Below are 13653 nucleotides of genomic sequence, written 5' to 3' on the forward strand. Positions count from 1 at the left end.
CTTGGCACCTTGTTCATGATATGCCACATACAATATCGGTGCGCATTTGTCTTGAACACCAATGGCACCGCTTTAAGAATACCAGGATCCTGATCGGTGATAATGTACTTAGGCTCTTTGCCACCCACCGCAGCCAGAAAACGGGTGAAAACCCATTTAAACGAGTCTGCATCTTCATGAGCAACAAGCGCTCCACAGAAAGTGACTGATCGTTTATGATTATCAACCCCGGTGAAAGGTGTGAAGGACATGTCATACTTATTGGTGGAATACGTCGGATCGAACGACACTGCATCCCCAAAAACTGAGTAGTTCCTTCTAGCGATTCCGTCGGCCCATATAACTTTACTAAGGCTACCGTCAAAATCAACATCATAGTCAAAGAAGAACCCTGGTCTATTAACAGCCAATTCCTTAAAGTGGTCCACGAACATCTGACCGTCCCGTTCATGAATGTAGCATTTCACATCTCTGTGAAAGTTCTTAAAATCATTCAAACTAGCTCCGATGTTTTCAAACCCATTAACATGTTCCTTCAAAATTTTGTAAGTCTCCGTAGCTCCTATCTTCAGCTGTTGATTATTGACAATCTTTTAGATGTATGTATTTTAATCAACAAAAACGTAATTAAAACAGATACAAATGTATAAGTTCAAAAAAGAAAAGTGTTGTTTTAACAAGAAAAAATGTAATTGTAGTAGCAAAAAGTATAATTTTAGTTGACAAAAGTGTAATTCTAACAAAATAAAGTGAAATTATAACATAAACAAGTGTAATTTTAATCAAGAAAAGTGTAATTTTAATCAACTCACCCTTGAATTATAAAGGATTATCATTTTGTGATAGCCTGTTATGTTGCATGCCAACTTTTGAAACTCTCTATCTCTGGCTGATACGAGTTCATGGTTGTGGCCACTGTGGAATCTGTCAATTTTTAATTCCCCATTCATCATGAATAGCCTAATCCTTGCTTTGCAGCCAACGCGCCTGACTTTGTGTCTCCTACCTGAGTCCTGGCGACCACTACACTCCAATTGTCCCTTATGTTTGAACCCCTCCCGGTTGCAAACCAACAGTTTAGATTTGATTTCCCCTCCACGCCATCTCTTAGTCGTGTACTTACGCACATCAAAACCACAAGCAACAACATAAATTCTATAAAATGTCACTACTTCCTCTATTTCCGGAAATTCCTGACCAACATAGGGGGTGAACTTAGCTTCAACGTCTTTGCAAAATTCTTATTCGTTCGGCTTTCGTTTTCCATTGTGCTCAATATTATCTGACAATAGTGTAATTATTATCAATTGTTTTCATAACAACTTAAAGTAACCCATATATTTGTTAAAATTATATCTTTCTTAAAATTACACTTTTTGTTGTTATCATTACACTTTTGTCTGTTAGAATTATACTTTCTACTATTACAATTACAGTTTAAAAACTTACAGCTTTTCTGTTACAATAAACCCTTTGGCTGTTAAAATTACACTTTTGTCTGTTACAATTATACTTGTTAATATTAGAATTACAGTTTAAAAACTTACAGATTTTGTCTTTTACAATAACACTTTTACTGGTCAAAATTACACGTTTCTCTGTTAAAATTATACGTTTTCCTATTAGAATTACTGTTTACAAATTTAGAACTTTTTATGCGTTATAATAACAATTTTAGTGTTAAAATTACACTTTTATCTGTTAGAATTATACTTTCTACTATTACAATTACAGTTTAAAAACTTTTGACTTTTACATTACAATAAACCCTTTGGTTGTTAAAATTACACTTTTATCTGTTACAATTATACTTGTTATTATTAGAATTACAGTTTTAAAACTTACAGATTTTGTCTGTTACAATAACACTTTTACTCGTCAAAATTACACGTTTCTCTGTTAAAATTATATGTTTTCTTATTAGAATTACTGTTTACAAATTTAGAACTTTTGTCTGTTATAATAACAATTTTAGCTGTTAAAATTACACTTTTATCTGTTATAATTACAATTTTTAAAATTTCAATTAAAGGTACAAATATTACACTTTTGAATTTCAAATCTACCATAATAATTACAATAATACTTTTGTTGCTTAAAATCACACCATTTTTAGTTAAAATTACATTTACGACCATTATAATTACACTTTTTAATGTTACAGTTACACTTTATTCGTCTTCTTACAGACACGTTGCAGATACTATATTCACTGTTACAAATAAGAAACTGAAATATGATGTTGAACTCTACCAGATAAATAACTCCAACGTCGAGAAGTTTAACTTCTTATTCACAGAGTTGATGTTGAACTCTATAATGATGGAGTTCATGTTAAAAGAGTGGATTTACAGATTTCAAATAATAAAAAACAAGCTTCAAAAATAACCTAAAATACACTTCCTCCTCATATTTAAGCAACTGTTCATATTTAACCTAATGTTTTGATAAAAAAATAATATATAACCTAACTTTGAATGAAGAAAATAAATAAACAATCCAAAAATTACCATGGCCAAATGGAATCATTTGCAAATCCGTCATTTTTTACGTTGGACGTTGGTCTTGTTGTTTGTTTCTGAGAATCGAGGATAATAAAGGAAGATGATAAATGAAGAAAGTAGGATTTGCTCTAAATTATCGCCAGGAAGATGAGTTTTTTTTCAAATTGTGTTTTGGTGGAGTTTGTTTAGAATTGTGTTGAGGAAGGTTGTTGAATGATTATGCATGTGTTTGTGTGTGCACAGTGGGTAATAGGCAATAGTACTTACACACACATCCTCTCTCCTCCTCAACCTATTTCCTTTTTTTTTCACGCCTATAGTGGGATTAAAGTAGGCAAATCTCCATTCTCCATTCTCCTAATCCAAGGGCCCTAATAAAGACTTAGGGACTCAAAAGATATTAAGGACTTAGGAGAACTTGTCAATATATATATATATATATATATATATATATATATATATATATATATATATATATATATATATATATATATATATATATATAGAGAGAGAGAGAGAGAGAGAGGCCGGATCCGGTGAGGCCGTTAATTATGGCGAGGCGACCGGCCTCACCAAATTACTTCATGGTTTTGTGAAACCTGGACTTAATTTCGTGAATCCTAGACCCGATTTTGTGAATCTAACACATAAACAAGTGAGATTGGACATATTTTAACATTGATAAATATATTAGGGTTTTTTGATAACTGCTACCACAAGTAAACCATTTTTTGAGAACTGCTACCAAGGTAAAAAAAAGTTTAAAAAATGCTACCATAATTCTTGCTTCGTTAAAAATCCAGTACCAATTCATTAAACGAGCCTACTTGAATCAATCTCAGCCACTCATTTCAAATGTTTAGTTTAAGTTATATTTCCCATACCTATTATACCCTTCCCCCCATCTTTATAACATACTCACTTCTTCACTTCCTTACACTTCAATTACTTCAACTCCATTAATTCTTCTTCAATTTCTCATACCCTTTGTTCTTCCCTAATTCGTATTTCCTCAATTGAAGCTATTCATTGAATCTTTCTCTTTTAATCAATTATCAGGTAATAATTCCTTTCAATTCATTCATTCTCTCTCCTTCTACTCCATTAATTATTACTTTTAAATCTCGTTCTGAAATTAGGGTTTTGCGAAATCTGGGTTTATGTTATTTTATTCTTACAGCAGCAGCAATGTCTAGGGCTTCCTATTCCGAGTCCAATTACAGGGCTATTAAGTGTAGATGTGGGGTTACAGTAGCCTTATTGAAGTCATGGACACAAGAGAACCCTGGAAGAAGATTCATTAAGTGCAAGTTTTCAAACCCTAATTCAACTCATGGATGTGGGTATTTTAGATGGTATGATGAAGAACAAATAGAGTGGCAAAGAAACACAATTAATCAGTTGATATTGGAGAAGAAGGTACTAGAATGTGATTTGATGATGATTAAGTGTGAGAATGCACACTTGTTGGAGCAGAATCAGAAGCTCAAGGAAGCCACTGCCATTCTTAGGCAAATTAAGGCATATGATGATGAGGTCGTGGTTAATCAAAACAACAATATGAAGAGCAGTGGAACATTGTTGAAATGGATTGTTGTTGTTGTTTGCCTTTCAGTAGTTTTACTTAGCCTTCTATTAAAATTGTAAGCTTGTAACTTAGATAGCTTATAAGGCAAATGGTACTTGATAGGTTTAGCAGCTCAAATAAAATCATTTGGGCAATTTTCTAATGTAACATGAAAAACCTATCATCAATAAAGGAGGGTTGCATATTCTGTTCAAATGTTGCTCAAAATAGACATGTTGATTCAATTTTGACTTCTTTTGATGTCCTTGTTCAAGTAACAAATAAATTGGAAAAGCTTTTGGAGAAGAGACAATTAAACCAAGTAACATTGAAGTAGATTGTTAAATTGTCTTACAAACCCATGATGAAATAACACTTAATTGTTTGACATAATTGTTCAACAAAAACCAAAACATAACTAAAAGCATTACAAGTCCATCATCAGTCCTCAAAAGCTAGCTTCCTCTTTGAATTTGCAGTAGGTGCTCCATGATTGACACTAGCTTGACTCTCCTGGACACTTGGTTGCTGGCTAAATGAAGGGCCAGAAAGTGCAGCCACCATTGCAGCATCTTGTAGCTTTTTTGCCTTCCTTCTTGCAACACCATCTCTTACCTTGGCACTCCAGGCTGATTTACTCATCCCTCTTGTTGCTGTCACCTTCTCCTTTTCTTGACTCATTGGAGGGTTCTTACAAGTCTTCATATTATGGCCATTCAAGCCACACTTGCCACAAGTTTTAATCTGCCTCATTTTCTTGGGCTGTTCACTAGTTCCCTCTCCTACCTCTCTTCTCCTCTTTTTTAGCTTAGGTCTGCCAGGCAGCTTTTTGAATGGTGGTGGTGTAGGAGATGTGACTCCAACTTTCTCCCAGTCTTCATATCCAGGTATGGCTGCTATGGGATGCTGAAATGCTCTCAAATAAGTGGCTTTGGTGTAAGCCTCATCAACATAGTCTAGGACCTCATGTCTTTGGTCTGTTATGCACATCATTGCATGTGGACATGGAATTCCTGTTAGCTCCCAAGTCTTACAAGTACATGTCCTATTTGTGAGATTAACAACCTTTTGTTTCCCTCTATGAACCACCTCAAACTCTTCACCAAATGCAGGGATCAAAGTGCAAAATCTGGTTTCATTATCAACCCACTTCAAATACTTTGTTACAAAGGGCATTACCCTATCCTCAAACCCTGCAGCTCCTGTCCTTTTATCATAATGCCTTTTCATGACATATCTTCTTATCCATTCCATAAGGCTAATAATAGGCTTATCTCTGGCTTCTTTTAAGGCTGCATTGAATGACTCACATATGTTGTTCAACAACATGTTGGAATTACTTGTAGTTGAGAATGCATGTCTTGACCAGTGCTTGGCTGGTATGGCAGATAGGTATGCATGTGCATCCTTATTCAAGAACTTGATTCCTTCCATTTCCTTTTGGAACTCACCCCTTGAACATGCCCTAGCTGCAGCCCAAAATGACTCCTTCATCAGTGTACCAGGCCATTGCAACTTAAAATTAGCCCATATGTGTCTTGCACAAAACCTTATTTCTGCCTTTGGAGTGACAGTATTAAAAGCCTCCAACAACCCCTGTCCAAAATATAAAGCATTGTTATCAAAATACAAAAAATGTAGATAATAAATTGCATAAATAAGCTCAAGAAAAATGTAGAAATTAAATTAAAGTGTACAAACCTTTTGTCTGTCTGACATTATAGTCAGCCCTTCTCCATCCACCTTCTCTATATCTTCCATCAATAAGCTCAAGAACCAAGTACAAGTCTGGGTATTTTCAACCTCAACCACAGCCCATGCCATAGGATAGATGTTGTTATTACCATCCATACTGACAGCAACTAAACACATGCCTGGGTATGGGCCCTTAAGATGGCAACCATCAACACCAATCAGTGGCCTACAACCAGCCAAAAAACCCACCTTGCAAGCCTTCAAACACACATACATTCTTTGAAATTGAGGGGGGGGGGGGGGTTTCCACATTGTCGACAACAACAATGGCTGTTGTTCCTGGATTATAGGTGATCAAGGCATGTGCATAATCCCACACTCTACCATATTCATCAGCCCCATCACCATTAATCATTAGTTTTGCCCTAGCCCTAGTTAACCATGCTTGGGAATAACTAATTTTTACCCCCATTGTCCTATAAACATTTTTCACAAATTTAGACAAATCCCAACCAGGATTTTCTCTCCAATCCTCAAGATATTTTTCAGCTAAATATTCTGAAGAGAGTTTCCTAGTAACTCCTTTAAATGAACATTTATGGGTCAAATTCATTGTTCTAATCACCATAAACTCCTTATTATTTGATGCTGTGGCATATACTTTAAATGGACACAGAAAATTGTGACACACACACCTAATCTTACTTCTTACCTTGTCCCATGGACACTTGCATTTGTACTTACAGTAGATTATTACTTTTGCTTTACCATTATGTAAAAAATAATAGTCGTACCTATTTTCAATGGCATGAGCCCTCAGTGCTTGCCTCAATACCTCAACACTAGTGAACTGCAAATTAGTGTCCAACTTCACCTTTTTCTTAAAGTCAGTGGCAGGATTGAAAACAACACCACCACCCCCCTCATCATCTGAACCCTGAAGGCTTCTCAAATCATCATCAGATTCAAAAACTTCCTCCTCTAACTCTTCTAAAAATTCAGCTTTACTTTTCCCTTTATCCCCTTTTCTCTTATCCTCTGTCTTTTGAAATAGATCTTCGGCAACAAGGTCTTCTTCCTGAACCTCAAAATCTGAATCTGCAAGGTCAGATTCCTCTTCACTTACTACAAATTGTTCCTCATCATCATCTTCACTAAGTACAGGTTTCCTTGCAGCTTTGCATTTTTTAAGATTTTTTTTACCAACCACTTGTTGTTTTCCCTTCCCCTTCTCAGTCACCTTCAAAGTCACCTCCTTTTTACCCTTCTCCTTCCCAGCCACCTGTTTCTTACCCTTCACATTCTCAGTGAACTTCACTTGCTCAGTACTCTTCACTGCCTCAGTACCCTTCACTGCCTCACTAGCATTTACCTTCTCAGGTCCTCTACCCTTCACTGCCTCACTAACCTTCACCTTTTTAGGTCCTCTAACTGGCACACTACTCTTCACCTGCTCAGTCACTCCAAAACCAGCACCACCTACAGTATATCTTTGTACACCCTGTTCACCAACACCAGATCCACCAACATCAACAAATTTAACCCCACCTAAACCAGACGCAAAACCAACACCTTGAACCTAAACAGTAGGTGTCACAGGTCTTCTAAAGGGTATTTTTGATGCTGTTTTTGAGGGTATTTGAAATGGTATTTTAGAGGGTATCTTGAATGGTGTATTTGATGTTGTTGGGTAAATAACCTGTAATGGTGGTATGTCAAGAGGGATGTCCTAATCTGAATCATGAATATAGATGTGGTTGGTAAACCTAGGGCTCCTTCTAAATGGGCTGCTAGAAGTGGGCTTTTTTTTAGGTGATGGCTTTTTGGAAGGCCCAGCTTTTTGTCCAATGAGCTCATCAATCTTATCTAGCTCATTTACCAATTTTGTTCTGTATTTATGAGGGGAACTCATGTTTGGAGTTGCAAAGGGAATAACCCTTGTGGTGACATAAAAGTCCACCCTGTTGTCCTTATCCCTTGACTTGAGCACATCAGGAATATCCCTATCAGTTAATACTAGTGTTCTCCCAAAATTCAAAGTCAAACCATGTCTCCTAAACCATATAAAGACACTCACATCCTGGCCCACCTTTTTTTTTTTGCTTCATCAACTATCATGCAGTAAGTGAGTTTGGTACTCAAAATACCAGTCATCAAAACAAGGATACCACCAACATACTGGGTTTTTCCAGAAATAGACTCAAAACGCCCACCAACATGAAGTCTGACATCAATATACAAAGGGGTATCCATCCTAAAATTAAACAGTAGGATATTAAATAAAGCTATCAACTTTCTAGAAGAATACCCATTAAATTAGACAAATTTATTTAATCAATCAGGTTTAAAGTGATAACAAAGACAAAAGTTGAATTAAACTAATCAATGGAACAAATTTCAAGCAATTGAAAATTCGAAAATTAGGGTTTACGGTTTTATGGAATCTAACAAACAATTCAATTCAGGAATCTAATAAACAATTCAATCAGGCAAATCTAATAAACAAATAACTAAGGGAAATTAATAAAAAAATTGAAGGTAAAGAGTAAAGAAGGAATGCGAACCTGAGAATGAAGAGTAGAAAATATCGACAAGGGGCTCCTCCAGGTTAATAATGTAAAGTGATGAAGGTTAATGTTAGGTTAAATTCTGGAAAATGAGTAGATTAATTTGAGAAAAATGAAAGAGTAAATGGATGAACTCATAAGGTGAGGAAGATGAAAGAGTAAGCTTATGAAGGAAGTTTGTTTCTGATTGTTAAGAAGAGGGAAGGTAAAAAAGAGGGGTATTTTTGTCTTTTCATCTCAAAAACTGAGCTTTGGTATGAATTGGTACTGGATTTTTAACGAAGCAAGAATTATGGTAGCATTTTTTAAACTTTTTTTTACCTTGGTAGCAGTTCTCAAAAAATGGTTTACTTGTGGTAGCAGTTATCAAAAAACCCAATATATTATAATCGTATATTTATATTTATTCATCTATGTGGGACTCGAACCCACACCTTGCGCAATAGCACAATGCTCTACCTTTTGAGCTAATAGATGATAAGTACAAACAGTGCAGTACAAATAACAAACACATGAAACATGACACATCAACCTCATATAGTTATTTCTTACTAGGAAATTAACCAATTTAAGTCTTAAGTTCACATAACCGGGTCCAAGCTTCACAAAGTCAAGTCTAGATTTCACAAAATCAAGCCTAAGTTTGACAAAATCAAGTTTCACAAAATCAGGTCTAGGGTTCACATAATCTAGTCCAAGCTTCACAAAATCAAGTCCAGGTTTCACAAAATCAGGTCTATGTTTGCAAAAATCAGGTTTCACAGGATCAGGCCTAGGGTTCACATAATATACTCCAAGCTTCACAAAATCAAGTCCAGGTTTCACAAAATCAGGTCTATGTTTGAACCTTATTTTGTGAACCTTGGACCTAATCTTGTGAATCTCGGGTCTAATCTTGTGAACTCTGAACCCAATTTTGTGAATCTTGAACCTAATCATGTGAATCTTGGAGCTAATCTTGTGAATCCTGAACCTAATTTTGTGAACCCTAGACCTAATCTTGTGACTGAAGCCTTTGTATTCAATTTAACCAATCCCAGATCATGTTGGGACTAAAATTTTGTTGTGTGCATATACATGATTGGTTCAAAACGATGGCAGGTCATGTAGCAAACTCATCCAACTTCAAAACATACCAACCATAGTATTTAAGTGTATTAACTGCAGAGTATGCAATCATAAATCTGAACAAGAAACAGGAACAAAAAACATTCCCTATAATCCCTGCAAGGAATGCTTCCCCAGTTTAATCTGTGAAAAGAATTGCTAGGACATAAGAGATATGTACTGGTAGACCAGGGAAATGCAATATTAGATCATCAGTACATAGAATAAAACTAAAAGACAAAAGCAATGACAATCCTGCAATAGTTGTCAGATTAGAGCATACTATAACCTATGTCACTAGGACTACGCCACAAGTATCTGACACTAGGAATATGCCACAAGTTTATGGGAAAACTGAAGTATTTCTATAGGTGTGAATCTAGGTTCTAACTTCCAACTGCTAAGTATTGAGGAGTCAAAGAGGTGATTACCCGATGCTGGTATTTATGGGAAAACAAAAAAGTCTGAATCAAACAGTGAAACTTCTTTCAGCAAGACAACCTACGAAATGAGCAGTTTAACAAGGACTCAAGGAGCACCAACCAGGAAATCTCTGACTAGTATTATTTGAAGAGAGCCTCATCACTTTTTCAATATCTCCACCAGACAGAGTTCGTACATGCTTGCGAAACGTCAAAAAAAAGTATGGTATAATGCACCCTCACACAGTATATATGATGACATTAGCTCTAAGTTGAAAAAAATTACATTCACGTATCGTAAATATAAATATGAATTAAGAAAGGATGGCATCACATACTTTGCTGATAATACAGCATGCACAAAGATAGCATCTTCACTTGCAGCAAAGACAAACTAAATTGTTGGCTGGCCTTTCCTACAAACATAAGAATACCACATGAATTCAATTGAAATTTTCCTACAAATGTAGCATCCCCTCCGTTTACAAGAATTATTGATCAAATAGGTAACCTTGACCTTTAATTTAATCCAGCATATATGCAGTGGCATGAAATAAAGCCAACAAACTTGTTTGAAACTTGCAACAAACCTGAATAATTCTTCACTGTGTGAGGACGATCGATACCTTAAAAATACATTTCTGAACCTCACATAAGAGAGTTCCATAAGAGCTCTGGAGTAGAAGAAAAACGTTAGATGTGGATATAAGAGTATCCACTATCCACTAAGAACATTAAAACTAACGGACATTAAGGAAAAAATTTGGCTCTTGACATGAAATGTAACAAAAATCGAAAGACAGACTGTGAGGATAACAACCTTTCTAGCCGGTTTTTTAGAGCTTGAGATAAAGCAGTTGCAACCTCTTCAGAGTCACCCGGAGACACCCAAAGCCCGGAGGCAATAACTTAAACAAGAAACATTGTAAGGAAATTGTTATGACAGCTGCACCGGTAAAATAAAGCTAATACAAACAACGACATTAGCCCAATGGCTCGAGGTTCCTGCCTGTGTTACCATAATTGATAAATTGTATGAAGAATAGCTTGTGTTACAACGAAACACATATTATAAGAAGCGCAATCAATATCATGAGCCATTCCACTTTATTTCATCATACTCGATAGTTACAGGATTGTGAATTTTTGGGAGTCCACTAGAGATCAAAATAAAAGCAACCGGCAGCAGTAGAAAAAACAGATAAGAGAGAAGGAAGAAAAAGAAAACATAAGCCAAAAATGGGAGGTACCTCTTAATCCAGAAACAACAGTTTGAGCAGTCTCAGGAATGGACAAATATCGGCCAAGAAGAAAAAGCCATAGTTTAATTTTCTCATCTGTGCACATGAAATGACTAGTAAAGAGCGGTCCAGAAGAAAACAACCTGTATTGTATACAACTAATACAAGGCAGGCATGGAGGGAGGTTATGCCTTACCAGGGTTGTGTGTCCCTTGAGAAGGATCCCAAGGACCCACAAAAGAGTTGGTCCACGAGCTGAGAAATCCTTCCTTTTGTAACTGAAGATGTGAAGAAAGCACTTAATGCGTAGAAGCATCTCGCTGTCCTGGCCTTGCAGTGGCAATTGCGATAATAAGTATTGTTAACAAGAGTAGGGTAACAACATTTTGAGAAGGACTGCAACATATGTCAAGAGGTAGCGCAAACCTAATGTCGGGTAAAGAGGTTACATCAGAATCGCTAGGGAGAAACTGGAACCATGAAATCTGATAAAGGCCTCCCTGAATGTTGAATCAAGTGGCAAACACAACATGTTTGAGATGCCTTTGACATATTTGAGATGCCTTTGACTTTTGAATGACAGCTAGTTTCAGTTGACTAATGACTCAATTAAGAACATTAGATATACTTAGTTGCAGTTTGAGCTCGTGTTACTTCGACACTTCACTTTGGCCGGCTGCACTTTACGAGTCAAATTGACACGATACATAGACATCACATTTTAGTCCAAACATGATTTTATTTGCTCTGAACAAGGTATAAGCTTATGTTAAATGACCATAATTTGGACAGATATGTATTACATCAACAACTGCAGCTAGCCTGGACAAACTTCGATCTACCATGGATCTTCTATCATAAAGTTATCGGTGTTAGCGACTTCTTCCTCTTTGTAGAAGGGGAGACTGCAAGCACAAACTCGTGTAAAGTTATTGAGCCTATTCCAGTGAGTTTTTCTAGCTTAGTTGCCTTGCTTGTGTACTTGTGTTATATTTTCCAGCCTGAGTCAATAATTCTTTATTCTCTGTCTCTATTGACATACACAAAAATTTGTACTCAAGCATCCAAAAACTCGCAAAATATAGGTGAAGCTACTAAAATTAACTATGAAACAACAGCATAGACTAATTTAAGCTAACGAACTTAGGTATTATTCAATATTTTGTAATGAGTGTTTCATCACAAACCTAGGTTACATGAAATCGATCCTAACTAACACTGAACAATAACAACGAAGCTTCAATTGCGAGCATAATGGAACACAATAGAAACACATAGAAATACATGGAAATCGAGTGAAGGAAAATAGTAAAACAAGAGCGAAACAAAGTAATTAAACTAATAAAAGAAGTTTCTGACCAAAAGTTAACAGATTAAGCAACAAAAATCGAAATCTAAGCATTAAATAGTAAATAAAGGGAAAGGTACATACGAAAACGTGGAAAAACCAATCAAAAGCTACAAAAGAAGAACGGAAATAAGTAATTAAACTAGTTGATCGAAAGTTTAACAGATTAATTAAGTTGATCGAAAATTAGTGTTATGGAAGCGGAATGAAATCGGGATGAATCGAACTGAAAATTAGTTTATCAAAATTACCTAATTCCGAGAAGAAATTAGGTTGATAATGGCGATCAAAGGTTGAGTGATAAAATGGCGATCGAAATGTGAGTGAATGGTGAAGACGGAGCTGTAGACGAAGACGGGATGAAGAGAGAGAAAGTGAAGAGTGTGGAGTCAGTGAAGTAAATGATGGAGTATGAGGCGAATTGTGTTTGTTAGATTGGGTTTTGTACGGGACACGTGGAATCATCTAGTGCGTCATTAGTTTTTAGATCCAGTGGTTTAGTAAGGGTTCAGCTGCCTCATCCTATGGAGGGTGCCTCACATGATTCAATTTCTATATATATATATATATATATATATATATATATATATATATATATATATATATATATATATATATATATATATATATATATATATATATATATATATAATTGGGATCCTATGAGAACCATCAAGATAATGAGAACCGTGAGAACTCCATCTTACGGAATTTTTTTTAAAAACATAATGACATATTTGGATTCGGCATTGAATTTTATGGCTAGAAAACATATTTCTTGGTCCAAACATTATAAATTATTGACGCAAATCGAGGCGAAATACATTTTATTAATTTTCATATACCGACTACCCATTTTCTCGTATCTAACAATTTTATGCACCTAGAACTCGTTTTCGTGCATGTAGAGCCCATTATTTTCATGCACCTAGTAATCAATTTCATGCATGTAAAAATTTTCATGCACCCAGTATTCGTTTTGGTGCATCTATAGTCATTTTAGTATACCTAATTGTATTTTTGTACATTATGTTTATATTTTGTTAATAAAATCAATAAATTTTGTTTAGTTATACCAAATAATGTGTTTGAACAAACTAACTTAAGGCTAAATGATTCACCTAAACTTTCAAATCGAGATTTGGTAGAGATTTAATGATGGTTCTCACGGTTCTCATTATCTTAGTGGTTCTCAATTTGAG

The 13653-nt window shown here is 35.5% G+C and overlaps 1 protein-coding gene and 1 long non-coding RNA gene across 2 annotated transcripts; both read right to left on the bottom strand.

The window, feature by feature from the left end:
* Nucleotides 1-4367: 4367 nt before the first annotated feature.
* Nucleotides 4368-6060, bottom strand: LOC141646114 (uncharacterized). The gene is made up of 2 exons (XM_074454164.1): nucleotides 5773-6060; nucleotides 4368-5667 (listed from the first exon to the last, which is right to left on the bottom strand). The coding sequence occupies exons 1-2, from the start codon at nucleotides 6040-6042 to the stop codon at nucleotides 4513-4515; spliced, it is 1425 nt and encodes a 474-aa protein (XP_074310265.1). The 5' UTR covers nucleotides 6043-6060; the 3' UTR covers nucleotides 4368-4512.
* A 4134-nt stretch (nucleotides 6061-10194) lies between these two features.
* LOC141646115 (uncharacterized) lies at nucleotides 10195-10760 on the bottom strand. The gene is made up of 3 exons (XR_012545351.1): nucleotides 10683-10760; nucleotides 10453-10536; nucleotides 10195-10278 (listed from the first exon to the last, which is right to left on the bottom strand). It is a non-coding gene; the product is annotated as an uncharacterized LOC141646115 (long non-coding RNA).
* Nucleotides 10761-13653: the final 2893 nt, after the last annotated feature.

This window comes from Silene latifolia, chromosome 3 (assembly GCF_048544455.1).
Source record: "Silene latifolia isolate original U9 population chromosome 3, ASM4854445v1, whole genome shotgun sequence".
Lineage (NCBI taxonomy): Eukaryota > Viridiplantae > Streptophyta > Magnoliopsida > Caryophyllales > Caryophyllaceae > Silene > Silene latifolia.

Bases quoted from the DNA above. Each gene is read 5' to 3' on its own strand.
- LOC141646114 (XM_074454164.1), bottom strand. From the start codon at position 6,042: ATGTATGTGTGTTTGAAGGCTTGCAAGGTGGGTTTTTTGGCTGGTTGT. The intron at 5,668-5,772 runs GTTTGTACACTT...TATTTTGGACAG, and splicing joins TAATGTCAGACAGACAAAAG to GGGTTGTTGGAGGCTTTTAA.